The sequence below is a fragment of the Cervus canadensis genome, chromosome X (assembly GCF_019320065.1).
Source record: "Cervus canadensis isolate Bull #8, Minnesota chromosome X, ASM1932006v1, whole genome shotgun sequence".
In the NCBI taxonomy this organism is placed as follows: Eukaryota; Metazoa; Chordata; class Mammalia; order Artiodactyla; family Cervidae; genus Cervus; species Cervus canadensis.
This window is the reverse complement of record NC_057419.1, coordinates 19,890,601-19,913,915: the sequence shown is the minus strand read 5'-3', so window position 1 is coordinate 19,913,915 and position 23,315 is coordinate 19,890,601. Positions and strand designations below refer to the sequence as shown.

Here is a 23,315-nt window from a genome sequence, read left to right as displayed (position 1 = left end):
CACTCATCTTTTTACTGATTTCATAGTTTTGTCTTTTCCAGAATGTCATATAGTTGGAATTGTACAGTATGTAGCCTTTTCAGAGTGACTTCTTTCAATTGGTAACATGCATTAAGTTTCCTCCATGTCTTTTGTGGATTGATAGCTCATTTCTTTTTAGTGCTGAATAATATTCCAAAGGAATGGTACTTTTTATTTCATTTCACAGATGAAGAAACAGGTACAGCTTGTACAGATCTGACTACAGAGCCTGATCTCTTAAACATTTTACTATGCCTCTGAATCTTAGAAAATGTTGGCTTCTTATGAAGAAGTTTGTCACATGAAAGTTGGGGTAAATGTAACATCAGGGTAATGGAGCCAGACATTTTGCTTGCAGAAAGTATCCACAGCTTCCTGAATATTGACATGAAAGAAAAACCTAGATGATAAGACTTTGTTTCAAATACTTAGATAGAAAAAGTGCTGTGGGCTTTTGAAATTTTGGTTCAACACACTCTCTGCTTTACTGATTTAAGATCATGTTTCTCTTCCCTGACCATTAATTTTATTGCCTTTCAGATTATACCTGGGTGCTGGCACCCAGCCACTCCTCTGCCAATGAAGTACATCTTGGTCACTGGTGGGGTCATCTCGGGCATCGGTAAAGGGATCATTGCCAGCAGTATTGGGACGATTCTAAAATCATGTGGACTCCGAGTGACTGCCATCAAAATTGACCCCTATATAAACATCGATGCGGGCACTTTTTCACCTTATGAGCACGGTATGAGGGAGAACCCCTCCCCCCCACCCCATAAAGCACTGGGTCAAATTGCAGTTCTTTCTTGTATCTGGGTAATTTCTTTAAGATAGCGTTCCAGAAGTAGAGTTGCAGGATCATTATGGATCTGTGAAGGTTCTCATGGTTATTGATACATTTTTCAGATTGCTGATGACATTCCAAATTAGTCCACACTTTTGGAAAGCAGTATGTGAGGATACCATTCTCACTGTACTTTTTGTAGTGTGGATTATTATTATTTTTTTATCATAAAGGTAATATATTTCTCAACATTTCATTGTTAAGAAAAAAATCAGACAATATAGACTATATTGACAATATAGAATGACCTAAAGAAAATAAAAATCATCCATTTCCCACCACTTGGAATAATTATTATTAATGTTGAAATTTTTATGTATATACTCATTATTTTTATTTATCTATTGGCCACACTGCGCAGCTTGCAGAATCTTAGTTCCCTGACTAGGGATTGAACCTGTATCCCTGCAGTGGAAGTATGGAGTCTTAACCACTGCACTGTCAGGGAATTTTCTATACTAATTATTTTTAAAAAGGCACAAGCCCTTACATACTTTCCTTTTAAACTTTTCACATACAAGCAAGAAAGTGTATAAATCATATGTGTACCACTTGATGAAATGAACATACTGTGTTAACAGCCCCAAAATCAAGAAACAGAAACCCCCTTTATGTTCTTTCCAGTTTCTCCCCATCTAAAATGACCAGGGTAACCACTATCCTGTCTTCTAACATCATAGATCAGTTGGCTTATTTTTGAACATTAAATGAGCTGAATCTTACAGTCAAACTAGTTTTTAAATTGAAATATACTTGACTTACAAAATTTCAGATGTACATCAGAGTGATTCAGTTATACATTATGGTGGTGGTTTGGTGGTTTAGTCACTAAATCATGTCTGACTGTTTTGACCCCATGGACTGTAGTGCACCAGGCTCCTCTATCCATGGGATTTCCCAGGCAAGAATACTGGAGTGGGTTGCCATACCCTTTACACACACACACACACACACACACACACTTTTTCAGAATCTTTTCCAGTGTAGGTTATTATAAGATATTGAATACCATTTCCTGTGCTATACAGTAGATTCTTGTTGCTTATTTTATATACAGTAGTGTGTACCTGTTAATCCTGAGGACATTTTAATAGATTCTATACTTCTAAAGGTTGCATAGAATCTGTACAATAATAGGAATTCATTTCCAATTTATTGATGTTATAAGCAACACTGTGACAAGAAACTTAAAAAAATTTTTTTAACATAAATGTCTAGGTACAGAATTTCTGATTTGGTGGGTAGATATGTTATTCAGGTTTTTTAGTTTTCTTTATACCTTTGCTGAATACTATTCTTTTTAAACTTGACTAACCTGAGAGTATATGAAAAAACAAACCAAAAAAGGGTATCTCATTATGTTAATTTAGATTTCTTTGACTTTCATTTTGTTGGTGAAATGGCTTATTCGAGTCTATGGTAAATCATATATATACTTGAAACCATCACCCAACTTCCTTCTGTGAGCAAACTCCACGCCCCACTGACTCTGGCCTTTGGCCGCATAGGGTAACGAACTCTTCCTGATTTGTCTGGAACTTTCCTGCTTTTGAAATTGAAAGTCCTGAATCCTGGGAATACTTTTACTCCTGGGCAAACCGGATAGGTCGGTCACCTTATTTGGCCATGTGATTTGTTTTGCTCTGTAGGGTTTTAGTGAATATGACATATGCCTTGTTGAAGCATATGCGATGGCATGATTTCGCTCGGTCCGTCTTGTGTTTCTGCTCTCTGCTGTTCGAGCTGCCTTCCCCATAGAGAGATTTCTCCTTCAACCCAAGTCCTGGAATAAGAAGACACAGGGTAGACTCACAACTGACCCACAATCCCTATGTCACATGAGGGAGAAATCAATAGATGTTTTATAAGTTGCTGAGATGTTAAGGTTGTTTGGTAGGCAGCAAAATTGACTAATGCCATGTGTTATGACAATTTTCCTTTGGATCTTTAAAAATGATTTTTAAGAATACTTTGTGCAGAGTATATTAACCTATACTTAACCACATGAATATATTTCTACCCTGTTTTCAGTTTGTCTTAATATTACCTCTGTTTGCTGCTGATAAATTTCATTTTACTGTTTATGTAAGTAAATGTATCCACTGTTTCCTTTATGGTTTCTGCCTTTGATGTCACCTGTTAGCTTCTCCGTCCCAGAAATATTTAAATATCTGTATTTTCTTTGGCATTTTTAGAGTTTCATTTGCTTTTACTTTATTTTTTTCTTCCAGTTTTATTGACATACAACACTGTATACGCTTAAGGTATATAGCATAATGATTTGATTTATATACATCATGAAATGATTATCACAATAAGTTTAGTAAATATCCATGATCTCATACAGATGCAAGCTTAAAGAAATAGTGAAAAATTGTTTCCCTTGTGATGAAAACTCTTAGGATTTATGCTCTAAAAACTCTCATCTAGAACATAGAGTGGTGTTAATTATGTTTATCATGTTTTACATTTATATATCTAATACTTATTTATATTATAACTGGAAGTTTGTACCTTTTGATTGCCTTCATCCAATTCCACACAGTCCTACCCCTGCTTCTGGGAACTACAAATCTGATCTCTTTTTCTATGAGTTTGCTTTTGAAGTATAATTGACTTACAACACTATGTTTCTGGTGCACAACATAGTGATTTGATGTTTTTATACATTTCAAGGGCTTCCCAGGTGGCACTAGTGTTAAAGAACCTACCTGCCAATGCAGGAGACATAAGAGATGCAGATTCAATTCCTGGGTTGGGAAGATCCCCTGTAGGAGGAAATGGCAACCCATCCCAGCATTCTTGCCTGGAGAATCCCATGGACAGAGGAGTCTGGCGGGCTACAGTCCATGGGGTCGCACAGAGTTGGACACAACTGAAGCGCCTTAGCATGCAACACTCATAGATTTCAAAATGATCACTACCATTTGCTTTTACTTTAATATTGTTAATACATCTGGAATTTAATTTGATGAAAGATGAAGATGAGGTTAGTCACTATTCCTAATCACAGTTATCAAAGATTTCATCCTATCTCCATTGATTTGAAATACTACCTTTTAATATACATTAAATTTCTCTCTTATTACTCTGTTCTGTTCAGATCTCTTTGTTTATTCCTGCCCACCATATTATCTGGAGTAGGAAATGGCAACCCACTCCAGTATTCTTGCCTGGGAAATTCCATGGACAGAGGAGCCTGATAGGCTACTGTCCATGAAGTTGCAAAGAGTTGGACACAACTGAACATGCACACACACACACACCATTTTAATAGCTATAGCTTTTTATTATCAAGTAGGTCAGAACTTTCCCCACTATGCCTTTTCTTCTTTTTTTTAACCTCAAAATGTTAGTTGTCTTTAAGACTAACTTCAGAGACCTTTTATCAAACTTGCCCTTTAAATTTATGAATTAATTTGGGGAAGAATTAAACACTGAAATTATTGACTGGCCTATTCAGGAACTTTATAAGTGGCTTTCATTTTATTCATACCTGCTTTTATGTCTCTGGAGTAAAATTTTAAACTTTTCTTCTTATTGGTCCTATACATTTCTTGAAGTTTATTTCTGTGTATTTTACCTACTTTGAATTGTAATGATATCTTTTTTTTTAGTCATATATTAAATTCCTTTATGTAATAGGGACCTTTTGGGTTTATTTTGGTTTTGTGCAGAATTTGTTTGTGCTATCTTATTTCATATTTGTATATATTGAAATATATAAATATATATACATATATATTTCAATCTTCCTGTACTCATTGTTATTTTATAAGGGCTTTTATTTTTATTTACTTTTTTGTGTTTTATTTTGGCAATCACACATATTTTTCTTCCAAATTAACTTAAGTTTCACTGTCAAGTTAAAAAAAACCTGTTGGAATTTTTATTATAATTCCATTAAATTTTTAAAAAAGCTTCTTGAAGACACGATCTACAGCTTTTCTTTTTCATCTGCGTGCATGCTAAGTTGCTTCAATCATGTCTGACTTTTTGTGACCCTATGAATTGTAACCCTCCAGGCGCCTCTGACTTTTTGTGACTCTATGAACTGTAACCCTCCAGGTGCCTCTGACTTTTTGTGACTCTATGAACTGTAACCCTCCAGGCGCCTCTGACTTTTTGTGACCCTATGAACTGTAACCCTCCAGGCGCCTTTGTCCATGGGATTCTCCAGGCAGGAATACTGGAGTGGGTTGTCATTTCCTCCTCCAGGGGATCTTCCCGACCCAGGGATTGAACTTGCGTCTTTTATGTCTCCTGCATCGGCAGGCGGGTTCTTTACCACTAGTGCCATTTGGGAAGCCCTTCTTTTTCTCCTAGGAACATAATAGATACTACTTTTATTTTATTTTTTTTAGATACTACTTTTAAAATTTAAGAATCTAAAATTTCAAGTGATTTGTTGTATACCTGGATTATTACCAAACTGGACTTGGCCTGAATTAACTAAGAGATTTCAGAGATCTTCCCCTACTTGTCAGAATTTAAAATGATCAAAGTACAAAGACTTTCCCATAGATCGGTGATTCCTGATAAATATTGGAAAGTAGAATTTGAAATAGAAATGGAATTTGGGAAATACAAAATACTGGAGTTTCATTATTTTGTTCTTTTGTCTTTAAAATTAGAGATCTTTCCGATCACACTCGTACTTTATGAGGAATACATAAATGAGAGTATAAAAGGCTTCAGATTAGGTTCAGAAGCTAGCCAACCTTCCTTTTTTTAATGCTGTGAACATCTAGCAATAGAAGTAAATGATAGAATTTTATTAATTAGGGAGAGGTCCATTTCTGACAAGGTGGCGTTAGGACATTGTCCTCCAAATTGATGCCCTTAAGTAACACTGGAGACTCAGACGCATGACCAGTAGTCAACACAGGTGCCCATAGTGTGATTAAGTCTTCCTCTATATCCTTCTCGACGGGGCTGTTGTACAGGTGGTGGCTTATTGCTCACTTTCTTTTTGGCTTCAGTTTCACCAAGTCACCCTGTGGGCTAATGGAGGCTCTGCTTTTCATCCACTGTCTGTTTAATAGTGTCTTAACTCAAGATGGGAGTCAATGAAAATTTTCTTAGGCCAATTTCAGAAGTCTAGGATACTGATGCTTCAAAGTCAGTTGCTACTTGTTTTTAAAACTGCTGTTTGAAAGCCCCTTTTTCATATGGTATATGATGAGTTTGGAAAATCTAAATCTTGAAGACAGAATTTCAGTAAGCATTTAAAAACTACCATTATAGAATATTAGAATTTTTCTAATGCATTATCATGGGTAGATTAGAATTACTCAATTTTCCAATTAAAATAAGGAGATAGTGATAGACTATGGCTTATAAATGTCTTTTACCAGCTTTTTAACATATTGTGTTCATCTTTGGAAAATAATCTACTGGAAGCAAATTTTTAATTTTTACATTGCCTTTTTATCCCAGGTGAAGTGTTTGTCTTAAACGATGGTGGAGAAGTTGATTTAGACCTTGGAAATTATGAAAGGTTCTTGGATATTAATCTTTATAAAGACAACAACATCACTACTGGGAAGATATATCAACATGTGATCAATAAAGAGAGGCGTGGCGATTACCTGGGGAAAACAGTACAAGGTATTATATTCTACAAACACTAGAGGGCCCTGTTGGCTGAGCACTCACACTCTGCTTAAAATAGACCTAAAGATGAGGAGGTCCCTGTGCTTTACAAGTTTCAGTCCTGCTCAAATTCCTCTGTTCTTTTCTTTCCTTCTTTTCCCCCACCTCCAGTTTTATTGAGATCTAATTGATGTACAGCACTGTATAAGTTTAGGGTGTATAGCGTAATGATTTGACATCATACAGTGGTGACCACAATAACTTTAGTAAATATCCATCATCTCATATAGATGCAAAATTAAAGAAATAGACAAAAATTGTTTCCCTTGTGATGAAAGCTCTTAGGATTTACTCTTTTACATAACATAGAACCATGTTAATTATTAATATATATAATTAATATATTTATCATGCTGTACAATACATCCCTCGTACTTACTTATCTTATAACTGGAATTTTGTACCTTTTGTCTGCTTTCATCGGCTCAAGTGGTAAAGAATCTGCCTGCAATGCAGGAGACATGGGAAATGCCGATTCGATCCTTCAGTCAGGAAGATTCCCTGGAGGAGGAAATGGCAACCCACTCCAGTATTCTTGCCTGGAAAATCCCATGAACAGAAGAACCTAGTGGGCTACAGTCCATGGGGTCATAATGAATCGAGATGACTGAGCACACACTTACACATCCATTCCCCCGACCCATAACCACAAATCTGATATATTTTTTCCCTGTTGTTTTTTTTTTTTTTTGACATTGTACTAAGCTACACAATTTTATTCTTAAATGAAAGTACATCCCAGATATTGTTAATATTTGACTGTTGGAGTATGCAAATTGGGAACACTTCTGAGGTTTACGTAAAGCTGTGGTAAAAGCAGACCCTTTCAGCCTTATGATTGTATCTCACATATAAGAAAATTACATTGATGCTTTTAACCTGCCATGTACAATTTTTTAATGTATTGCCATTTAAAAAATCTGAGACAGTTAACATTTAAACACATCATTGCTGTTTGGGAATGATATTTGAATGAAAGATACTATGCACATATTTCCTACTTTATACCATATTAAGATTTTAGATGCTATAGTTATTGAATATATCTTATGTTGAATAAATGGTATTTGAAAATAAGTATATTTTTCTTTCTGAGTAGCCTTCTGGAAAGAGTTCACTGAATATAGTTTCCAGTAATAGTGTACTTTCCTAACTTGTACTTATTTTAAAATCTCATCAGCAGGGAATTAAACAGTGCAAAACCCAGCAAATCTGACTTTCCCTTGTTTTGATTTGCATGTCCACTTATGACCATCATTTTTGGGGAAACTTTCCATTTAGTGTATCAAAAATCAATGCTATGAAAGTTCTTTAAAAGGTTCAGCGGTTTTTTTGAGTCTCTGAATGATTACAGCATTCTGTAAATCAGCTTCTTCCAGTGTGAGTGTTTCATCTAGCAATTTGAGGAAAGGAAGAGCAGTTGCCAGGGAAAAGGGAGGACTCCTCTGAGATCCCTGGTATTTTTTGAAGAAGTCTTTGATGTGGCTTATCCTATGAGAAATGTTAAATTTCTGGACAATCCTTTTCCCATTGGCTAACCAGATCTGTATATTAGTGATGGGTTCCAGATTGTTTAGTGGGACAGTAGACAACTTATTTTTATTCTCAACTTCAATATTCTTTGCTTTAGAAACAATTTTTGGTGTAGCACTTCCCAGTCTGTGACCTTGTCCTGAGAAGGGCTGGAACACAGGCTTTGTTGACATACATACTTCATTTTTCTTATCTTCAACTTTAACATCCACCTCCTCTTTATCAAAAACTCCCTGTAATTCTAAAGGTAATTCCCCTTTTTTGATGGAGTTCAGAAACTGTTGACTTGCACCATCAGAATAACTTCTGAAATCATCATTGACAGTGAATCCATTTTTCCATAATTTTATACTTACATCTACCTGTTTCTTTTGTTCATTGGGAGACAAACATTTGGCACCAACCTTCTGAGCTTCCTCAAAAAGGCTGTCAACAAAATATTCACAATTTGTTGACTATCACTAAGAGGTTGGTGGTCAGATCCTGTTTCACAAACCCATTCTTCCTTTATACTTTCAAGATTATCTACTTCTTTCATTCTCTTTTGTTTTACTCCGGGCGCGGCCGCTGGAGGGGGCCGCGCCGCGCCGTCGCCTCGCGGCCTCTGTCTCAATCCGCTCAGGGGCCGCGGGCGGCGCCGCCGGGCTGGAGCCCCTCAGACGAGGGGCACCGCCGCCCCCAGGCCCAATCGAGCTCGCGGCCGGGCCGCTGGAACCCCCCTGTTTGTTTTTTAAGTATAACTAACTTACAACTAACCTTTGGGGCTTCCCTGATGGCTCAGACAGTAAAGAATCCATCTGCAATGTGGGAGACCTGGGTTTGATGCCTGGGTTGGGACGATCCCCTGGAGGAGGGCATGGCAACCCACTCCAGTATTCTTGCCTGGCAAATCCCATGGACAGAGGAGCCTGGGAGGCTATTAGTCCATGGTGTTGCAAAGAGTTGGACCTGACTGAGCAACTTCACAACCTACAACACTATGTTAGTTCCTGTTATACAACATAGTGATTTGGTATTTCTATACATTTCAAAATGATCACTACGGTGTCTATTACCGTGTCACCATGCAAACTTCCAAGTTTATCCTCCATGTTCGTGATTGTATTTTCATCAGTCTTTTCTTTGTTACTAATGTCATTGTTTCCTTTAGCCCCTTTTTCTGCCCTCTTTATCTTTCTCTCTTTAGCTTTTATTTATGAAATCCATAGGGAATCTTCATCACATATCTGATTGGGTGTAGATCTGAATCAATTTTTGTCTGTCCTTAATATGTTCTTTTTCTACTTTTTTCTTGAATCTTTGCATTGATGGTGATTACTTCCTTTTGAAGAACAGCCGTGGGAAGGAACATGGGATTGAACAGGAGGGCAACATGATGACTTTTTTCACCAACCTTTTTCATTGGTCACATGTTTCTGTCAGGTTGGTTTACTTCTACAAAATATCAGATTGATTCTAGTGGAAACAGACAATTCTTTTATTAAGCAGACACTCCCAAGACATGGGAGCAGACCAAAGGCAAAGGGGTGGCAACAACTCCCACTTGGCCTCCCTTTTTATACTCTCTCTCTCCTTCTCTTGGTTCTGCCCTATGCAAAATAGGGCTTGACCCACCACCAATCAGGAAAGGGAATGCAAATTGGCATACACATAAGGCTGATTGACAGTTGCAAGTTACATAATAACAGGCTCTATTGTGCATGTCTTTCCCATAATTCAGTCTGTTTTAATCAGATGTATGTATGTATAGAATATTTATGAACCCTTAATGGACTCCTAGCTGCCTACGGTTACTTGAGGACACAGCTGTGCATCAAGGGCACAGGTACTAGAGTTGGAGAAGCCACTGTGGTTATTTCTGTAGCCTATTGTGAGCTCTCCTGGGTGTGTCTGGGTTGGGGTTTAGACATCAGCTTGCATCCTTTTCGGCTAGACCACCCCTCTTGCTCATGCCTAACTTCCTACCTAACAATTTTGATTATTCTCTTTTGTCCTCTGCAACCCTTGCCCCTTGTATTCATAAGTTCCTATGTGGTAGGGAACACTCTAGCAAAGTAATGCTCAAAGTTCTTCAAGCCAGGCTTCAACAGTATGTGAACCATGAACTTCCAGATGTTCAAGCTGGATTTAGAAAAGGCAGAGGAACCAGAGATCAAATTGCCAACATCTGCTGGATCATAAGGAAAGCAAGAGTTCCAGAAAAAAATCTACTTCTGCTTTATTGACTATGTCAAAGCCTTTGACTGTGTGGATCACAGCAAACTGGAAAATTCTTCAAAGATGGGAATACCAGACCACCTTACCTGCTTCCTGAGAAATCTATATACAGGTTAAGAAGCAACAGTTAGAACTGGACCAACGGACTGGTTCCAAATTGGGAAAGGAGTACGTCAAGGCTGTATATTGTCACCCTGCTTATTTAACTTATATGCAGAGTACATCATGCGAAATTCCAGGCTGGATGAAGCACAAGCTGGAATCAAGATAGCCAGGGGAAATATCAATAACCTCAGATAGGCAGATGACCCCACCCTTATGGCAGAAAGCGAAGAAGAACTAAAGAGCCTCTTGATGAAAGTGAAAGAGGAGAGTGAAAAAGCTGACTTAAAACTCAACATTCAGAAAACTATGATTATGGCATCCAGTCCCATCACTTCTTGGCAAATAGATGGGGAAACAGTGGAAACAGTGACAGACTTTATTTTTGGGGGCTCCAAAATCACTGCAGATGGTGACTGCAGCCATGAAATTAAAAGACGCTTGCTCCTTGGAAGAAAAGCTATGATCAACCTAGACAGCCTATTAAAAAGCAGAGATGTTACTTTGCCATCAAAGGTCCATCTAGTCAAAGCTGTGGTTTTTTCCAGTAGTCATGTATGGATGTGAGGGTTGGACCATAAAGAAAGCTGAGTGCCAAAGAATTGATACTTTTGAGCTGTGTTGTTGGAGAAGACTCTTGAGAGTCCCTTGGACTGCAAAGAGATCCAACCAGTCAATCCTTAAGGAAATCAGTCCTGAATATTCATTGGAAGGACTGATGCTGAAGCTGAAAATCCAGTATTTTGGCCACCTGATGCAAAGAACTGACTCATTGGAAAAGAGCCTGATCCTGGGAAAGATTGAAGACAGGAAGAGAAGGGGACGACAGAGGATGAGATGGTTGGATGGCATCACTGAGTGGATGGACATGAGTTTGAGCAAGTTCCGGGAGTTGGTGATGGACAGGGAAGCCTGGCCTGCTGCAGTCCTCGGGGTCGCAGAGTCGGAAATGACTGAGCAACTGAACTGAACCTAACTGAATTGAACTGCATGGTAGGGTAAAGATGCTAGTTTCCCACCCCGCTTAAATCACCTTCAGGTTGAAAAACAGGTGAGAAGTAGATAAAGAAATTGGACAGATGGACCTCAAAAGATCAGCTATGTTACTGCTGACACTGGATGGTGTGGCTTAGATCTCAACTATTGATGCAGCTGTGCTTTCTAGTAGTTTTCCTCCAAGTGTATGTATTGGGAAAACCCGCGAGAGGGAGAGTTGCTGCCTCATACCAGTCACCCCCCAAAATTAGGGAAAGGGCAAGGTCCCAAACCTGGGCCTGGAGTCTGAGTCCATGTGCTGCCCACGTGGAGGGAGAGCTGACTTGCCCAGTCCTCACGGAAAGGGGTTGGGCTGGGCATGCTGCAATGGGTCGTTCCAAACGCACCAATCAGAGACGACTTCCTCCCGCCTCGAGGCAGGTGGGGCGGGGCCTGGGAGCCGCAGGGGCCGGTGCGGCAGGTGAGTGCCGTGACAGGCGCTGCTCTGCGTCAGCTTCACAGAGGCCACCATTTCTCCTCCTTATGTCGTATTAGGTCAGTTAACTAGAAACAAAAACATTTGTTTTGTTTTGTTTCTTTGGCTGAGACCAGCAGCTGCGGGCTTGCTCAGCACTTAGGTACCCCGGGGCCTTGTGCGTGTGGAGATACCACCTTTTAGCCTCTTTAGCTGACAGTAGCCGCCGCAGGCCTCTTCCACGCCCGCTCAGTGACTCCTCCCCACTGACGGGCGGGCTGCCCGGGGGTTGCAGGGCTGGGCCACTCTGGGCCACTTCCCCTAGGAATTCGGCATTCAGCACCCTTAGCAGCCCTCCTTGCACAGTTTTTAGTTGGCATTTTAGGTGTTTTCTAGTTGCTTCAAAGATGGCACTTCTGCTCTGTGTTTCTCTGGGCTTGGTGGATTTCAAGAGAGATGGCATAACATTTAAATGACTAAATCTATGTTGGTTCAGTAATATTAATTTCAGTGACATGGATAGTAACACTAGGACTGGAGCTTGTCTCATTTGCCAGGTGGCTTTCAGGTTATTTGGGAGGTCAACAGACACTAATTCATTTCTCATAACCGTGACACTGAAATATGCTTTTGTGCTAATTATTACCTCTTTCTGCAGTTGTCCCTCACATTACTGATGCTGTCCAGGAGTGGGTTATGAATCAAGCCATGGTGCCTGTGGATGGTCATAAGGAAGAGCCCCAAATATGCGTTATTGAGGCAAGCATGGAACTTTATTTCTTTATAAGTTTGTATCCTTATGAGTTTTTTAAAAAAACTTTTTTTAAAATGGAACTACTGAGATTTTTATTTTATTTGTTTATTTTTTTGTCTGCACCCTGTGGGCATATGGGATCTTAGTTCCCCAACCATGGGTCAGACCTGCGCCCTCTGCCATGGAAGCAGGAAGTCTTAACCCTTAATGGTTGGACTGCCAGGGAAGTCCCTTCCTTATGGGTTTTTAAGCAGCTGATCTTCCTTCATTCAAGGAATGTGAATAGATGGTATCATGTGTGCTGGACACCCAGCTAGGAGGTGGGATTATAGCATGGAGCGATATAGATGGTCTTTGCTCTTTTGGTCACAAGTCAGTGGGCAAGATTGGCTTAAACTGGATGAGTACTCCTGGGGTGGGCATGCACCAGTCTGTAAGTGGGGACCAAACAATTGCAGAATGCATTCTACTCAGTGCTATTTGCAAAATGCTTTGAAAGTAAAGACGGAGTTAGGGAAGTCCAACTGTAGAGGTGATTTGGAGGTGAGAAGTGAGTATTAGCTGTTTAAAGAAAGAGCATAGTATTTTCCCTTGCCACTTGTTCACTGCTTCCCTTCCTCTCAATGTGCAGAATGAGAATAATATCCATGTACTCCTTATCTAAATGTCAGTTGATCTAACTGCCAGGCAGGAGAATAATGAACATTTTTTTTTGTTTCTTAGAGGCAGACTGCCCAAGTTCAAATTTCTGTCATGGCCCCCAAACAGTGTTTGGCTTAGTGGTTAAGAGTCTGGAGCCAGACTGCTTGGGTTCATAGCCCAGCTGGATCACTTATCAGCATGGCACTGACACACAAAAAAATTGTGTTGTAAGGTAGAAGTGAGAAGGAGTGCTGGAGGGCAGAGAGGGAGAGCACACTCTCATTTAACCCTGTGAGGGTGTATAGGTACTGTTAGTAGCTGGCTGAAAAAAGAAGCAAAAGTATCTCAGGTTAGTAACCAGTAGAATTACCAGTTAAGATTGGGATCTGGGGATAGGGGTACCAGAGAGCTGTAGCCTCATCTGTCACAGCAGGAAATACACTTACATCCTTTAGCTGTGATAAGTCGCTTCAGTCGTGTCCGACTATTTGCGACCCTATGGACCGTAGGCCGCCAGGCTCCTGTGTCCATGGGATTCTCCAGGCAAGAATACTGGAGAAGGTAACCATGCCCTCCTGCGGGGGATCTTCCCAACCCAGGAATCGAACCTGCATCTTTTATGTCTCCTGCATTGGCAGGCGGGTTCATTACCACTAAACCCACCTGGGAAGTCCAAGAGGGTGTCTGAAATGGCTGAGTCAAGAAAGAGCCGAGCTGGATGAACTTTGGTTTAGAGATATGGAGGTCACCAGAAAAAATCCCAACAGAGAAGTTAAAGTACTTGCTTTGGGGAATTAGACTTGGGAGAGGGAAGAGTGGGGCAGGGAACTCTTGCTTTTTATTGTAAGTTCTGCTGTACAATTTGTTTCTTTAACCATGTGCATGCATTGTTTTAATTTTTGAAAAAACACAAATTAATGCCAACTGGAAGGTGCCATTTAACAATATCAATATCTTAAAGATCAGTCCAAGACTGATTTTATTCAAGCTCAGCAGAGGGTTGGACAAGCCCTCACTCCTTTGGTTTACACTGATTATTTGTTGCAGAGTACCACCTTGTCCAGTATGGTAGCCACTCACCACATGGGGTTGTTGAACACGTGAAAGCAGACCATTCAAACTGAGGTGTGCTGTGACTTTAAAATATAACTGGACTTCAAAGACTTAGTATTAAAAAAAAGAGTGTAAAGCACCTAATAATTTTTTTAAAATTGGCAATATGTTGAAATTATAATATTTTGGATATACTCTGCTATATAAAATGTAGTGTTAAAATTAGTTTCTCCAGTTTAATTTTGCTTTTTTTAAATATGGCAACTAAAAACTTTAAAATTATGTATGTAACTCATCTCACGTTATATTTCTGTTGGACAGTGCTGGTCTAGTGCTTTCACTGATTTTTGCTGTTGTTCAAGCAATAGGAAAGAGAAAGGATCTTCCCAGAATTGGTCCCTTGACTCAAAAGTAATGACCAAACCTGAACATTTTTTATAACTTTTCTATTGATTTTTTTTCTCACTTTTAGGTTTTGATAGGTGAAGGAATAGCTTTTTCTTAATCCCAGGAAAAGTTCCAAATGGTCATGTATATGAATGTTTTTATTCCTTGATTCTGCTCTTATAAAAAATATATATATAAATGTTTTAAATAATAATAACAAAAAAGAGAAGAGGAAATGTATTTTTTAAAATGTAATTGAGCTGCTGCTGAACTTCACCAAAAAATATAAGCCCTATTTGGCCATGGGAGAAGTCTTCTTAACACTTCTTTTTCATCTTCTTAGCTTTCCTAGCTATTGTTTTTTGAGCATCCTCTTTGAACAAAGCTTTTATACTGTGCCAAATTGTCCTCAGGAACATCCCTTCTTCTCTATACAACCTTGTTTATATTTGCTTATTGGACACAAATCAGGTATCCTTTTGGGTTCATTTTAAGTTGTGCTCAACAATTGTGCTTGTGCACAATGTAAGATTTTTAAGAACGACCACGAAAGCTGATTTTTAGTTTTAAACATGTAGAAGCTGTTGAAATGTCTCCAAACCCTTTTTTTTTTTTTTTTTGGCAGATGAGCCCTCTGCTTCTTAGACCAGTGGAGCTGATAGGCTTTATTCCTATCACTGCAGGTCATCCAAGCATGAGCCTGGAATAGTTTACACCTGACTTAAAGGAGTAAAAGGTTTCTTCTTTCCCCCCCAAAAGGACTCCTTTACTTTTTTTTTTAAGTTGTCTTAATCTTCTTGTATAAATATATTTAATTTTATTAAAGTATAGTTGATTTACAGTGTTGTGTTAATTTCTGCTGTACAGCAGATTCAGTTGTACATGTATGTAAGGACTCCTTTAGTTTTATTTTTACTTTTTTTTTTTTAGAATTGTTTTTATTTTTTATTTAATTTTTTTTTCAGTTTCTGATTCTCTTTATTTTTTTTATTTATTTATTTTTTGAGTATCCATACATCTATTTTTACTTTTTAATTAAAAATTTCTGCAGCTTTATTGAGGTATAACTGACGTATAACACTGTATTTGTTTTACCTGTACAACATAATGATTTGATGTATGTATATATTGTGAATAGATGACCATAATAAATTTAGTCAACATCCATCATCTCACATAGTTAAACTTTTTTTCTTGTGATGAGAATTTTTAAGATTTATTCTCTCAGCAACTTTCAGAGAAAGATTCCTTTCCTTAAAGGTGAAGTGGACATGGCACATCTCATAGATTTGCTTGTTGCTGCTTCAGTTTTGGCTTTGCATAGATCTTAAAATGTTGTTATGGGTGATATTTTTCCTGTTGTACGGGAAGAGAATTAACTTAGGACTACTCTAGTAATAATACTGAAAGTTTCTGATCACAGTGAAGATAATGGTGAACCAAAGGAGAGGTAATGGTACTTTCCAAATTGGCAGAGAGAATGCAGTACCAGTATAGGCCATGTGGGGGCAAAAGCAGATAATGTTTAAAGTTTTTGCTTCCTTTTCTGGATTCCCTGCTTATTCCCAGAATACCGCCCCCATCAAAAACCAAAAAATGTCTCTTTATGGTTTAAAGTGCAGACCTCAAAAAAATAAATAAATAAAGTGCAGACCTCTTTTTTTTCCCCTAATTTTTCCCCCATTAGCTTCTGATGCATTATAGTTAGGGAGCACTTACACCCCTCACCCCCCTGCCAGTTTCCTGATTGCATGTTTTATTTCTTGGATTTTCGTAATTAAGTTTGTCATTCACTTACAGAATGACCATATATTTCTGTCTGTTCCGTAGCCAGAAGACTTGAATTTTAGTTTTGTTTTGTTATCTTAGTTAAAGTCAGTAAAGAATAATTTCTTCTGTAACAATGAAATCCTTGTACATCTTAGTTTGATCCTGTTGTACTTATGGTAACAGGTACTAGAATGCTGTGACCTAGGGCTTATATTAAATTTCGAGACCTTCTGTCCTGTCCTATTAATCTAAATTCTCAGCGCTGCCTGCAGGGCTCTGGGCTAGTGCTGGGGATACGGCAGGCAAGTTCCTGCCCTCAAGGACCTTACAGCCTAGTGGGGTAGAGAGATAGGAGTGGTGGTTTAGTTGCTAAGCTGTGTCTGACTCTTGCAACCCCATGGACTGTAACCTGCCAGGCTTCTCTGTCCATGGGATTCTCCAGGCAAGAATACTGGAGTGGGTTGCCATTTCCTTCTTCAGGGTATCTTCCCAACCGAGGAATCGAACCTGGGTCTCCTGCATTGCAGGCAGATTCTTTACCCACTGAGCTACGAGGGAAGCCCGAGAGACAGGAGATAAAAACTCAAATAAAATAATGGCACCTTGTGCTGTGTTACCAGGAAGGGCACAGACAGGGTGCTTAGGTGGGTGGTCAAGGTCGCACTCTCTGAGGGGCACACAGCTCCCTGGGCTGAAGGATAAAAGGGAAGTAGGTGTATATGAAGAAGGTGAGTAGGAGGGCCTCAGGGGCAGGAAGGAAGAGCATGGCCTGTCTGAGGACTTGAAAGGCCAGTGAGATTGAAGTGCAGAGGTGGGGGTGGGAGAGTAAGGGGATAGGAAAAGGGCAGATGGGAGTGGGGACATGATATTAGAGACATGTGCAAGGGCCAGATCATTCAGGTCCTTTTGTTAGCTGCCTAAAGGAGTTTAGATTTTTTTTTAGTGAAGCAGTGAGCTGCTGAAAGATATAACCGTGGAAGAGATGTATTCTGAATCTTAAAAGGTCACTCTGCTGCTGTGTGACAAACGGTTGGTAGGACAGGAGAGGGTGGAAGCTAGGAGGCCATTAAAATTGGGGGCAGCCAACTTTGTAAAGGGCTAGACAGTACTCTTGCCTGGAAAATCCCATGGATGGAGGAGCCTGGTAGGCAGCAGTCCACAGGGTCACGAAGAGTCGGACACCACTGAGCGACTTCACTTTCACTTTTCACTTTCATGCACTGGGGAAGGAAATGGCAACCCACTCCAGTGTTCTTGCCTGGAGAATCTCAGGGACGGGAGCCTGGTGGGCTGACGTCTATGGGGTCGCGCAGAGTCAGACACGACTGACGTGACTTAGCAGCAGCAACAGCAGATAGTAAATATGTTTAGTTTTGCAGGTGAGAGAGTCTCTGTCACAACTACTACGCTTTGCCATTGTAGTGCCCGAGCAGCCTTAGGTGGTGTGTGAGTGGGCGGGGCTGTGTGCTGGTACAGCTTCGTGTAAAAACAGGCAGCAGGCCGTCTCAGCCACCCAGGGCTTAGATGATTGCAGTAATCCCTGCAAAAGGTCATGTTGGCTTGGGTGTCTAGGGTGGTAACAGTGGAGAGGTTTGCAAGAATGTTTTGGAGGTACAGCTCACTGGATGGGGTTGGATAAGGAAAAGCAGGTGGATCGAGGATGATTTCCAGACCTCTAGCTTGAACCAGTTACTGGGAAGAGATGCTGTTGCTGAGATGAGGGAGGAAACACCGAGACAAGCAGGCCCAGGGCTGTGGGGATTAGGAGTTCAGTGTGGGACATGGTAAGTTTGAATACTTACTGACCCATCTGAGACATCAAGGGCAAGTTGGCTTCAAAGCCCAGTGGAAAGAGAGGTCAGGGCTACAAGTAGATTTTGGACCCAGTCAAGTCCCCGAAACCAGGGAAGGTGGTGAGTTCTGGGCTTGGGTCCACCAAGATCTCTTCTTCCTCCACATCCAGATCATTCCACCTAGCGCTTAAGTTCTTTTCTTGCTTATTGTTCTTTAGCTCTGCCTTATTTTTCTCACTCACTTCTGAGCTTCTCAGGAGCAAGCAGCTTGTCTTAAATTCTTCCTGGAGGCTTCTTTATAGTGTTGAGCCTGTAATAGATACTCAAATGCTAAAGAATTAATTTAAAAATCCATGTGATAATCTTTAAGCATTTAAATATGGTGAGGATGAATGGGTTAAAGTGAATTTTATCTTTGTCTAAAATGCTTAAGTAACTTTACTGGCAGTACAATGTAAATTAAGTTAACATTTATCAAAGGATTACACTGTCAGGAATATTCTCAGGGCTTTTGGTACTACTTGTTTCAGAGAGCCAGCATGTTTTAATAGTAGTGATTTAATTCTGGTAGTACTACCATTACAAGGAGGCTGCTCAGCTACACACAAGGCTGTGTGTGGGTGTGTGTGTGGGTTCATGCCGAGATGGAGAGAGAATGCTATTTCGCACCGGGCAGAGCCAGATGGCTCTCTGCTTTCTCATATTGTCACTAGATTTGAAATCTCCCTTCCAATGGGACCACTGGTAGAAGCTAACTGATCTCACTCCTGGTGGTGTATATTCTGTCTTTTTATCTGCTTAGAAATTCCCTTCTCTTTTCTTAAAGTGCTCCTTTTCTTTAAAAAAGTTTGTTTCAGTCTTGGTGAGATGAAGGGTTGATAGCCTTTTAATGATCCCCCATTTTCAGGGGACTTTAGTTCTTATGCTTAGTGTATTAAGAATTGTTCTCTCTTGTGTCTTTTTTTTCCCATTCCCAGCTGGGTGGCACCATTGGAGACATTGAAGGAATGCCGTTTGTGGAAGCGTTCAGACAATTCCAGTTTAAAGCAAAAAGAGAGAATTTCTGTAATATCCATGTTAGCCTTGTCCCGCAGGTGAGCTTTCCAGATAAGTATGTAGACAGCAGCTCCTGTAGGTTTTCCTGTGATGCTCTGTTTATTCCACCTTTTAAATCAGGAAGCCATTCATTATCCAGAAGAGCCCGATGTCCAGCATACTGACAGTGACCCGTTTCTTTTCAGCCCAGTGCTACCGGAGAACAAAAAACCAAACCCACACAAAACAGTGTCCGTGCGCTGAGGGGATTAGGCCTGTCTCCCGATCTGGTGAGTTAAGGGGAGTGGGTAAGTTTTGTGGACTAGGACCTCCATCTCCTAACCTGTAGCATCATCTGAGTCCTAGCTCTCAAATGGTTTCAGTGACTGAAATTTTTGTATCTGGGACCTGGGGAAGGTTTATTCCCTCATCATCAACTGTTGCTTCACACATTTCTAAATTGGCCATCTGTTCTCCAGGCCCTCATTTGATTGGCCACACTGACATCTGGGCAAGTGCATTGTGTGGTCATCTGTGTGGTCCCTGGGTCCTTTGGAGAGAGTTGGGACCTGGGAGATTTTCCTCTGAACCTGCTAGGTTGGGTTAGCCCTTCTTTTGTTTATAGCAGTAAATGGCCAGTAGTCTAGATCAGGGGTGGGCAAGTAAGGGCCTGTAAGCCTGCTGCCTGTAAAGGAAGTTGTTCTGTGACTCTCTGCCACTCATTGTCCACATTTGTTCATAGCTGCCTGTGCACCATGGCAGAACCATTGAGGACTCAGGGCAGTGACTGCATGACTGCAAAAGCTAAAGCTTTTACCATTTGGCCCTTTAGAGAAGAGTTTGCCAACCCTTGGTCTGGCTTTCTTCTTGTAGTTTTAGGAAGTAACGTTTGTGAGCCTCATGTCTGTTCACCACATATGCTGTGACATTTCTTACCAGTGGATTTGTGGTGAGTTTGGTTACACTTGCTCCTATTAGTGCTCAGACCAATTTCTAGTAACCCAGTGGGATGCCAAGGATGGAGAAGTCAAGTCTCCATAAAGTCAAGTCAAGACTCGGTCAAGTCTCTTGGAGCAAAATTAACATAGCTTCCTCCTGAAAACCAGTGGCAGTGTGAACAGCTCAATAATTCCTGCCTGCTAACCTGTGCATGATTGACTTTGACAGATTGTCTGCCGGAGTTCAACGCCCATTGAAATGGCTGTGAAGGAAAAGATTTCTATGTTTTGTCACGTGAACCCTGAACAGGTTAGTGCTGCTCTTTAGATTTGATTGCCTTGCAGGCACTTCTGCTGATGCCAGCATTTTACACCTCTTAAATTACTGTATTACTTTTCACAACATTTATAAAAGCTTTGGGGGACTCATATGCAACTATGGCTCCCTTGCCTTTAAGTGAACAGTCTCGAGACTACTGATTCCTTAAATAGATTGTGTATTTCACTCCTTAAATTTTAATTATAGGTACAAAACCAGGCAGATTTTTTTTTTTAAACTTGCAGTCAACCTCTGGAGAGAGAACCATTTGAAGCCTGCTTATCGTCTCTTTATCTTGTCTTTTCAGGACACTTACGGCTTTTACTTCAATTTCTCCTTTGTACTTGTTACAGCTTAGCTCACCTCAAACCACACATTACAGTGACATTCACACTATCACTTCTGATTACATCAATGGCCTCAGTTCAATTCATTGCTACAAAAACTGCTGTGATGTGGGTTCGGGTCCTCTGTTCTGTAGGACTTTCCACCTGTGTATCTGAGAACTGGCTTTTCTTTTTTCTTTTATCCACTTATCTCTGTCTCTTGTTTGTAATAAGGTTCAGGCACAAGGGATTGGAGTTTAAAAGGTGATTTGATGGATGCTCAGGAAAAGGGTGAGGTTTGGCAAAAATCTTTTGTTTCCTTCAGATTATCTTGAGGTTTTCTGAAGCCTAAAAACTACCTACTCAGATTTCTTGAGTCTCAGTAGTCAGGCTGATGTATTCACTGGTTGATGCTTCAGGGTCAGTGCACAAGTCTGAACGCCTTTGAAAAATGTGATGGCAGATTTAAAGCACTCCTCTGTATCTGTATGTCATCAAGCCATTTTGGTTTTGTTTAATTGTTTTTTGTAAATAGTACTTGGTATGGATATCACACACATTTAACTGGTTTCTGAAATAGAAGGAGGATATAGCTTTTAGAGTTGGGTTGCTAAGACCTCTGAGAACAGATGATACAGTCCAGACTTTCAACCATGTGGAATTTCTTTTCTTTCTTTTTTTTTTTTTTGGCTGTGCTGCATGGCTTGCAGGATCTTAGTTCCCTAAACTAAGGGATTGAACCTTAGCCACTGCAGTGAAAGCACCGAGTCCTAACCATGGGACCACCAGGGAATTCCCGAGTTTATTTTCTTTATAGATTCTGAAGAATGTTCTATCTTGTCAGTCCACAGGCTAGCTTATTAGTCATTTTTTTAGCACATTGCTTTAAAATTTTTTTTATTGAAGTACAATTGATGTACAATGTTGTGTTAGCTTCTGGTGTACAGCAAAGTGAATCAGTTATATATATAACTGATTATTATACATATATCCACTAGTTTTTAGATTTTTTTCCTATATAGGTCATTACAAAGTATTGAGTAGAGTTCCCTGTACTATACAGTAGGTTCTTGTTATTATCTGTTTTATATATGGTTGTGTGTATATGTCAATCCCAGTTTTCCAATTTATCTCTCTCCCCTGCCCCCACCCTTGCCTTACCTTCTAGTAACCATAAGTTTGCTGTCTACATCTGTCAGCACATTGCCTTTTTAAACATGAGTTAATTCTCCCATTTCTTAGCTCCTCGTGAACTTGCGTTTAGAGCTTTTCTCACCTGGATTGCCAAGGAGGGAATGGACGGTCACAGGCATCTCTCTGTTGTGCTCTGTTACCATGATATTTGAAAAAATGTCTCGGGCCTGGAGGATAGATGAGTAAATAGCTCCACATCCCATGCCTTCTACTTCTGGGAGTTGTGGCTGTCCAGAGATTTAATTTTAATTAATAATTGGGATGGAGCATCATATCAGTGACATCTTGGCACTTTGAATTGCATCAAGGAATGCACAGATGAGACACAGTTGTCTTAAAGATAAAGTTGTCGATGTCCAAACAGCTTAAGAATCCTTGGTTGGATAGCTATGGATTTGGAAAGACTGAACACATAGAGTTTGCAGAACATTTCTTGGCATTTGTTTAGGATGTGGCAGATCCTTAAATGCCTGCCAGTAGCCCTTTATCTGTACTTGAGAGGATGGTGAAAGCTCATTAGGGTGTGAAAAACAACCGTACCACCTGGCATTTAAAAGAGCCTTTCTCCCCTCATAGGTGTAATTAATTTGACTGTGTTCAATGTGAGCTTATAAATTTACCAAATGAAGGGCAGACAAAAAAAGCAACTATAGTAGCAGCTACAACAAAAAATGAGTGAACGAACAAACCACATACCCATACTTAGAGGACAAGGTGTATGTATTCTAAGTCTACTGTCTGAACCTAGACTTAGGAGATGGTGCCTTGGGCCATGTGTTTTGGATACTGACATATAAAGCATACATGTTCCAACACCAAATCTCTGACACCCTTGGGGTTCCTGCACTTCAACTCAGATGCTCATTACCTGGAGTGAGCATCAGACTCTGCAGGCCTTTATAAGACTGCCCTGCACTTCAGACACCAGCCATAGGTTTCCATTGTTCCAAGCCATCCCACTTCTGCCTGGCTGACTACAAAGTTGAAGCTTCTCGTGACCACCTCAGGTTTGATAATTCTCTAGAATGACTCACAACTCAGAAAAGTGCTGTGCTTATGATTACTATTTTATTATAAAAGGTGTAAGTGAATAGCCAGATGAAGAGACACATAGGGCAAGGTCTAGGAGAGTCCCAGGCACAAGAGCTTTTGTTCCTGTGGAGTTAGGGGGCACCACCTTCCCATTACATTTGTATATTCACAAACGAGGATGCTCCCCTGAGGCCTGGTGTTCACCATTTTTATTGGGGTTTCATTACATTGGCATGATTGAGTAAATCAT

General features: G+C 40.1%; 1 protein-coding gene and 1 pseudogene across 5 annotated transcripts in view; one reads left to right on the top strand and one right to left on the bottom strand.

The window, feature by feature from the left end:
• The window catches only part of CTPS2 (CTP synthase 2), a 110,027-nt gene that overhangs the window by 5,440 nt on the left and 81,272 nt on the right, over positions 1 to 23,315 (top strand). For all 5 annotated transcript variants that reach the window (XR_006267449.1, XM_043458481.1, XM_043458479.1 and 2 more), the window contains exons 2-7: positions 562 to 766; positions 6,305 to 6,475; positions 12,481 to 12,581; positions 19,199 to 19,315; positions 19,463 to 19,546; positions 20,424 to 20,504. Coding sequence is in view for 4 of the 5 variants with exons in the window: in XM_043458481.1 (XP_043314416.1) it covers positions 601 to 766; positions 6,305 to 6,475; positions 12,481 to 12,581; positions 19,199 to 19,315; positions 19,463 to 19,546; positions 20,424 to 20,504 (720 nt within the window). In the remaining variant the exon portion in view is untranslated. The remainder of the gene's footprint in view (positions 1 to 561; positions 767 to 6,304; positions 6,476 to 12,480; positions 12,582 to 19,198; positions 19,316 to 19,462; positions 19,547 to 20,423; positions 20,505 to 23,315) is intronic.
• LOC122434780 lies at positions 7,488 to 8,591 on the bottom strand (annotated as a pseudogene).